Source organism: Lipotes vexillifer, unplaced genomic scaffold (assembly GCF_000442215.2).
Source record: "Lipotes vexillifer unplaced genomic scaffold, Lipotes_vexillifer_v1.1 scaffold1081, whole genome shotgun sequence".
Lineage (NCBI taxonomy): Eukaryota > Metazoa > Chordata > Mammalia > Artiodactyla > Lipotidae > Lipotes > Lipotes vexillifer.
Genome location: NW_006779039.1, coordinates 1,018,118 through 1,026,685, shown reverse-complemented (window position 1 = coordinate 1,026,685; position 8,568 = coordinate 1,018,118). Strand labels below are relative to the sequence as shown.

Sequence of the window (8,568 nt, the reverse complement as noted above, 5' to 3'; positions counted from 1 at the left end):
GGTGAGGGTGGGGGCGGGGGAGGAAGACAGAGAAGAATAAATGGTTACATTTGGAAATCTACAAATATAAGCTGGAGGAAAAGGCCAGCTGGAGTCGTGACAATTTAGACTTCTAGAATTCTTTTAAAGAAATACAGTTGTGTTTTTATTTTTAGTTACAAGCATGTCCCAGATGATTCTGATGCACAAGCAGGTTTGGGGGACCTGTTCTTTGACAACCTCTTTTTTCCTTTCAAACAACATCATCTCTGCTTTGGGAAAAAAGTGAAGTCAGAAAGCAGTAAACACGAAAGCCCGTTGGGGAGCCCTTCACACTCCCACACACACACACAGACCTGTGGCCATCATTTTAAACAAAAACAAAACGCGAAGTTTTGGCGGAGTAGGGCTGGGGGGAGGGAGGGAGTAGAGGGGAGCTGGATGGAGCTGTCTGTCGGAAACAGGCTGGAGGGTAGGGACTGGGGTGGGTGGAGAGACTTGAGGACTGTCAGGAAGCCTCAACCTCCCCCAACCCCGGAAAAAAAACAAATTAGCCCTCTGCCTTCTCTAACTTACCATCGCATTAACAACGCAAACATGTCTAAAGAGAACTGTCTGAGAAAGGGCATGTCGTTTTCTTAAGCGGTCTTTCCCAGCGGGATCAGACAATAATCTAAGACTTAGCCCAGTAAATACTTACCATTTCCGAGGTAACCTAAGAGTGAAAACTGAGGGTGGGGAGAGGCCCTGTAAAATTTAGTCTGAGAAAGTGAGCAAAGAGGGAAAAAAATCGGGAAAATCCCGGCAGGGATTAGCAGAATTGCTTGCTTCACGCGGGTCCCCGAGCAGAGCCGGGCACCAGCACGTTCGCCGCCCTGCACACTGGTTCCAGGCCCCCGGTTCCGGGCTTTACAGGAAAGTGCCGATGGGGCGGGGGGGGGGCACTCCTGTTTTGTAGGGCGGCGGCAGGAACGCTGTTTGTAAAACCTGCAAGGCCAAGTGCAGATGCGGAGCCCCTTCTCTGGAAACACCTCATTGCTAATTAGCATTGGTTTGGCAAAATATTGCACTTCATCTCGGACTGGGAGAAAATGAGCACTTTTAAAAGGGCAAAGGAACGGCTCGTTCTGCTTCCTTCTGCCAGCACTGCCAAGGCGAGGCCTCGGCGCTTTCTACCCAAGAGGTTCTTTCTAGGGTTTTCCCTCAAACTAATGAATTCGGAGAAGAAAGTAGGAGAAGAGAGAGGGCAAAGACTTAAAAACAAAACCACAACAACTCTAAAAACCTTTATTTGAATTATGGAAGGAAAGGAAGGTGAAGGAGAAAAGGAAAAAAGAGAAAACGGACTTCGCAGCTGCCCCACCCCCCGGGGGCTCCGGGGTTGGGCCCCTTGGGACCGCACTGCTGGAGCGCACGTGAGATCCAAGTGTGCAGCCCCACGTCTCCGGGGGACCGAGGAGAAATCAGACACACCCATCAGGAGTTTAAAAGAAAACTTTTAGTGACTGTGTGCCCGTCACTGCATTTAGAAACTTCTGTGGTGTTTGTGATTCCTCGTCCAAGCAAAGTAATCCCCCAGAGAGTGGTGGCCTCCACTCCCCGGCACCCCGCCCGCCCGGGTCCTGTGGGTGCCCGACACCCCCCCTCAGACCCCGCCCCCTCGCTCCCCTCTGCCCTCCGGCCCCAGCCGGCCGGGATCCAGGCAGCGGAGACACTGGGCGCCGCCCCTTCCCATCCGGGGCCCGAGCTGGGAGTTTGGGCCCCTTGGCCCCTCCCCCACCTCCCCTCTCGAGCCCTCTCCCGCCCAACCTGCAAAGGCGGCTCAAGGCTCCGCAGCGTCTGCCGCCCCCGCCCCCGCCCCCGGCAAGGGGTGCAGCGCCCTGCTGCCTCCAGCACCGTCCCCCAGGCCCGCTCGCAGCCGGCCCCCTCCCCTTGGCACTGGCAGGCCGCGAGGGGAGTCTCGCTCGCCGCCCCACCTCGTCCCACGTACGCGCGCTCTGCGGTCTCCCTTGCGGCCCCCACCATCCCCTCTGAGCGCTCCTGCAGCCCTCCCGCGATCCTCACCGGTTCTGCCGTCTTCTATGCCCCCGGGACGCCGAGCTCCCGAACCTTTCCGCCGCCCCGCCCTGCGACCCCCGGTACCCTGCTTACGGACTTCGGGATCTCCGCCGCCGTCGCCGTCGCTGCCACCGCCTGCTGCGCCCAGCCGGCCGCTCGCCTCTCTCCGCCGTGCGCCCTGGGACGGGCGGACGGAGCTCGGCTCTGGCGGGCTCAGACCGCCCTGCTTCACACTCAGGCGCGGGGGTCTGCGCTCCGCCGCCCGGGAGCTGCCCGGGAGCCACCCTGGAGTCACAGGGCTGCGGCGAGCGGGGCCTCGGCCGCGCTTGGGCTCGGCCGCCGCGCTGCGCTCCGGCAAGCGCCGCCTCAGCCGCCGAGAACTTAACTTTACCGGAGCGGGTAGCAGCCCCGCTGCTCCCTCCACGTTAATTCCTCCCGCGCTGCCTCGGCGCGGCCACCTCTGCGGCGTCCGGCTCGGCGTGCTGTCCCCGGGCGGCCGCCGGACTCTCCGCTCGGGTGCCGGCTCCCTCTGCATCAGGTTCCCGACGGGGCCGGGCTCGGCGGTGTGCCGCGCACCGCAGGGACGCGGATTTGCACTTCGTTGCCCAGAGCTTCTCCGAACCTCTGCAGCCTGGAGAAGCTCTGAGTTTACGGCCACCACCCCCCCGCCCCCGGGCAAAACATCGTCACTCAGGCTCGCAGGGAAATGGGGAGCAGGACCCATCCACGGGTTCCCTATTGCAGGAGCCCAAACTGACACCCTAGGTAGGGGTTGCAAGTGGCTGCACGGTGGGTAGGGAGAAGAAAAGGGGTCTTACCAGAATTTCGGAGCTTCCTGTTCTTTGACACAGCCAAAATGACCATGGAGTTGCCGATCAGGTCTACGACTATGGTGATGACCATTGCGCAGAACATAAAGATGATTAGAGCCGGTGGGTAGTCTGGCTGCGGCAGTTTACAGCCAATACAGCCGTATGGGCTGGGAACTGCCAGGGTAGGCCCCATGCTGCTGCTGGAGACCGTTAGGTCCTCCCAGCCGGGTCTGGACAGCGAACACCTGCTCTGTCGCCAGGAGCTTCAGGAAAGCTGCCTCCCCTCCGAGAGTCAGAGAGCAAATGACAGCCTTCCCGCCCCCTCCGATGAGCTTTTAAAGCCTCAAGAGGCGGCTAGCCCCACCCCAAATCCCTCCCCCCGACCAATCAGAGCTCCCTGATCACCCCCGCTTTGATCTCCAACTCTTTTTGGACGAATCCACATCGAGGTGTCGTCTTGCTTCCGACTGCCTTGTATGTGCTTCCCCTCTAGCCGCTCCGCCTCCCACCACATCCCCCAGGTACCCTGCGTCGTGACCAGCTCGGAATCCACCTCCTCCCCACCAGCCACTGCGCATCCGTTTCTAGCAAGTTCTCCCTCCCTCTCTTACGCAAACACCTGGCAAAGCGCTGTAGATTGCAGAGCGGGGCTATAGGGTCCCTCTTGGGGGTCCAGTGCCGGCCCAAGCTTGTCTGAAGCCCCCAGCAGAGCGTGAGGAGTGGCCAGTGGCCCCTTGGACCCTAGATATTCGCCTCTGCAGTGTCCTTGAGAGAGGTTCATCCCATCCCAGTGTTTTGCCTTTTCAAAGCCTTCTATACTCCGCGGAAAGCAGGGGACAGCTGCCGGGGGCTTCCATCCCCAATCTGGGCAGCAGTCTCTAGGGAATTTATTCCCACTCTGGTGCCTGGCAGGAGCTGGTTGGCTCCCTTAGCAGCAGCAGCAGCAGCAGCGGGTGGCACTCAATCCGGTCCCCGACTTGTGTTTTCCTTGAGGAGACGGCCCCTACGTCAGGCTCTGGGAGCAAGGATCGTGTCTGTACTCTGGGAGTGAGAAGAGGCAGATGGTGGCCGCTTGCCCCCAACTCTGGGGCAAGCGAGAGTGAGAGCGCGTCCCCTTCCCTGCTGCCTGGCACCCTGGCTGCGGGAGCTTCGAGGCTGCTCTGGGAAAAAGTAAAACGGGGGATAAAGCCCTTCTCTTGGACTGCCGCTCCTCAAAGAAACCCGGGACGAGCGGCTCCGACTCCCGTCCCCTCTCTAGGTGCTCCGCACGCCTTACGGAGTGGCGCGGGGCACTCGGGTAAGCTCGGGGAGCTTTGCCGGAGCGGCGGGACAGGCGCGGAGGGGCCGGGCTGCGCAGCCTGGAAGCCACCGGCAGACCAGAGGCCCCCGCCCCAGGAATAACTCAGCTCAAGTCCTTTTCCCTTGCGGGGGGGTCTCATTTCAACCTCAACTGGGTCGGGCCGCCCGCTGCCCCGCGGATCTCCCTCCGCAGGCGTCACAGTTCCCTGCGGTGCGCCCAGGCTCTCGGAGCGCACGGGCTACGGGAAATCCGAAAGATTCGGGCTACAGGGGCGAGATTCGGATACTCGTTCCCTCAACGACCTTGGTTACGGGGGTGGATTTTGTGCCGGCTACTAAAAGTTATGACTCTTGTTGAGAAACCTCCCAGAAAATTTCAGCAAGCACCTTGAAACTCGTCCCAGACTAGCCTTCTTGCTGCAGTGGGGGGATAGGGGGTTGCACTGTCCCGGAGCGCCACCGTCTGGACACTGCCGCCCTCCTGACCCGCGGGGAAGGAGGCGGACACAGGGGTTGGGGGCTGGGGCGCGTTCCGCGAGGGACTTCAACATTTAGGGACCTTTAACGGAAAGACAGATACGACTGAAAAATCAAGAGTGCATGCACTTTCTCTCGCTGAAAAGTCCAAACTAGTAATGTGTCTCCTTGTTTGAAGATGAACCCCTCACCCCGATACTGCGCACGCTACTGAGAAGAGAATCGGCATGAATAACAATCTCCCGCCTGGAGCCTTTTCTCATTCATTATCTCATCGCCCCCCGTCGCCTGGATCCCCGGCGGCGCGCTGTCCGGGCCGGACTTAGCCAGGATTTACCGTAAACGCAGCCCCAAAACAGGCTATGCTATCCTCCCTGGGCAACTGTGAGCCCCGAAAAGAGACCAAAGCCCAAAGGCCGCCCACACCGTGAGGTATTTCTTCACATCTGGCCGCTGATGCTGGTTCCCCGAGGGAAAAACCGCAAAGCGCGGTTTTTAATTCAGATAAACAAAAATTGGAGTGAGAAAAGGAAATCAGCATTCTAATGACTTAAGACACTGGAGTGTCCCCTACCCAAGCCACCTCCCCCCACCCAAAGTCTTGTAAAGAGAGCTGGCAAACTGTTGTCCAGTGCCCTGTACTTTTAGATGACGTGACCCCAGAGCAGGCGGAGGCCCAGGACACTGGAAATTCTGGATGGACTATATGGCCTGGACTTCCTTGGGACTGAGGGCCAAGCAGGAGAGAGGGTGACCTGAATCCCCTGGCCCCTGCCCCTCTTTGAACACTGCTTGCTCATGACCTCATGGGGCTTGGATTTTTCAAATACTAGACAAGTGGGAGAAGCAACTATTTTAATAATGGAGGGGCAGAGAATTCTGCATCTGGTTAAGTTAATTTTCTTATTTTTATGAATTATCTTAATAAAAATCCTGAACATAGTCCCTATCCTTAAGAAAAACAGATGGATATCGAATCCATTATGTGGATACATATGAGGAAGAAAAGCAGTCAGGCTCTGCCAGAGTAGGACAAGATCCATGGGCAATAAGTTCAATTATTTTGGAAGTTAAGGGAGTAGCTTTTTATTGGGTAGAGTGCAGTGCATATGGTTTATTTAAGCTTCCGAAAGATTTTTAATTAAGTGTGTTTCTAAAAGGGCTGCTACGAAGTGCTAATAACTGGCGATGGAGAGAAACACTTTATTGGGGATATGAAAGCTATTAAGATATAGATTCAAAACAGAGGAGAGCTAGGATGTTCCCTGGGGATCCCAGGAAAACCGTGGAAACCCATATGGAAGGAGAAAAAGCAATGGATAGTGGACAGAGAATGTATAGAGAGTTTGCAGTCCTGGAACCCAGTGAGTGTGGTCCTTTCCCCTAGGTCACTTATGAGGTTAGGGAGACCAGGGAGCCCCAAAGGACTCCCAGGACTGAAAGCTCGGGACATCCCAGGCAGAGGTGGTGCCAACTGGTGCTCTGTACGGAAGGTAGGTATTAGAAGATTTTTCCCCTCTTCTTGTTGAGACAGAAACCTTTCATCTCAGCCTCCACCTTTCTCATCTTTTTCTTTAAGTTTTTTTTGTTTTGAAATATAGTTAATTTACAAGATTGTTTTAGTTTCAGGTATACAGCAGAGTGACTCAGATATATATATCTGTACGTGTGTGTTCTTTTTCAGATTCTTTTCCATTATAGGTTATTACAAGATATTGAGTAGAGTTCCCTGTGCTATACAGAAGGTCCTTGTTGTTTACCTATTTTTTATATAGCGGTGTGTGTATGTTAATCCCAAACTCCTAATTTATCTCACCTCCCCCCGCATTACTCATCTTTTGAAAAACTGAAGATCAGCGTGGGCCTGGCAGTCAGGGTGGCAGCTGGCAACTCTTTCAAAGTGAGTGAGAGCAAGCGAGTGTTTTTTTTCTGCACACACAAGGATAATGCTACATCTTCAGATCTCTTATTATGGAGGCAATGGCAGAAGGTTACTTTTCATCATCCTTCTAGGCTCTCTGTCCACCCTCAAGTACTATAATGATACCTCACTTGTAATTAGTGCATTGTAAGTTTAAATAAGCATTTTTTAGTTTCAAAAAATCCCATCAGTACTATAATGATATTCACCCTCAAGTACTATAATGATACCTCGCTTGTAATTAGTGCATTGTAAGTTTAAATAAGCATTTTACAGTTTCCAAAAATCCCATCAGGGATATATTCTCACAACAATGCCATTTAACAGGTGGGGAAACTGAGGTGCAGAGAGGGCAAAGGACTTCCCCAAGGCCATGCCAAGGTTAGTGGGGGAGGCTCTCTCCCACAGCCCAGCTTCGGAAGATAGTGTTTTGCTCTGAGACGTGATAGGGTGGATTCTGTGTTCTCCTTTTTGTTGTTGTTCTATTTTTTGTCTCATTATTTTTATTGAGATACGTTCACATACTATATTCACCCTTTTCAAGTGCACAATTCAGCGTGGGTTTTTTTGTACATTCCCTAAGTTGTGCAGCCATGATTACTATCAAATTTCAGAACATTCCCATCAACCCAGAGAGAAACCCTGTATCCACTAGCAGTCTCTCCCAATTCCCTCCAGCCCCTCAGCTCCTAGGAGCCACTAACCTGATGTGTGTCTCATATAAATAGAATTGTACAATATGTGGTCTTTTGTGCCTGGCTGCTTTCCCTTAGCATAATATCTTCAAGGTCATCCATACTGTAGCATGTATTCTTACTCCATTCCTGTTTATGGCCATATAGTATTCCATTGTATGAAGAGACCACATTTTGTTTATCCAGTTATCCATCAGTGGACCTTTGGGTTGTTTCCAATTTTTGGCTATTATGAGTAATGCTGCTATGAACATTTTGAGTTCTCTCTCAGCCCCCAAGCAGCCACTGGCCCAAGAGAGACAGAGGGCCTCTAAGTGTCAGTTCACACCTCCTCTCCCACCCAGGGAGGGCAGGACGGCTAAGGGCTGCCCCAGTCACTCCGACCTTCTTTGACCAGTACTCCTCTGACGTTACCAGATCGTCTGCTGAAGCCACACTAGACCATTGATTGACACTTTAATATATGAAGACTGGCAAAATGAGAATTTGGTGCAAACCCAGTAAGAGTGAAAAAGTCTTTCAGTTTGAGTACAAGCAGAACATTCTTCATTTGTTCTTGAACTTTTGGGGATGTTTTATCTCTTCTTGGGACAGTACACAGGAGTCTGGAAGGTGCTTTGCACACCCAGCCCCTGCTCCCCTGCAAACTGCTCCTGCCCCAGCACTGAGCAGATGCCTGATGCAAGGAGACTGCATTTGGCTCAATTCTTGAAAACGAAAACAAGAGTGGACCCAGCTCTGCCACTGGTCAGCTGTATGACCCTGGGCATGTGACTTAACCTCTTTGTCTCAGTTTCCTCAGCTATACAATGCAGATAATAATAGTGCCTCAAAACTCGTCATAGGGCGAATGGGGGAGTTAGATGAGATAATACATGCAAGCACTTAGAACGCTCTCAAGAATGGAGTGAGCATTCAGCAACCACTAGCTATTCTTCTTATTACTATTCTGAACATTTCTAATACTCTAAACTCTATTTGGTTACACTTCCATAGAAGACAGAGGCTCTCTGAGACATCAGAGACTCTGTCCCCAGCTGGCTCTTGCCTCTAGGCTCTAATTCCTGGCAGAAGCCACCCAATGGGCACTCACCAGCATCCCAGGTCACCATGACATGTGACAGTGTGTTAGATGGAAAGGGACATACAGAGTGACTCGCATTTTCAGTGCCCCCCTGAGATGCTTCACTGATACAATTTGTATATTTTCCATGAGAAGGAGCAATCAGGTTTCTTGACATCAGTCAGAATAAAAGCATGGAAGATGGCTGGTCTAGAGACAGGTCAGACCTGAAGTCCACAGGGGGCTGGGGGAGCTGGGTTTCAG

General features: G+C 53.3%; 1 protein-coding gene across 1 annotated transcript in view; it reads right to left on the bottom strand.

Annotated features, from left to right (window-relative positions):
* GPR50 (G protein-coupled receptor 50) overlaps positions 1-3,160 on the bottom strand; it is a 4,794-nt gene extending 1,634 nt beyond the window's left edge. Inside the window, exon 1 of the mRNA XM_007452126.1 lies at positions 2,856-3,160. Within this exon, the coding sequence (XP_007452188.1) occupies positions 2,856-3,042 (187 nt within the window). The 5' untranslated portion in view covers positions 3,043-3,160. The remainder of the gene's footprint in view (positions 1-2,855) is intronic.
* Between the last annotated feature and the right edge of the window lie 5,408 nt (positions 3,161-8,568).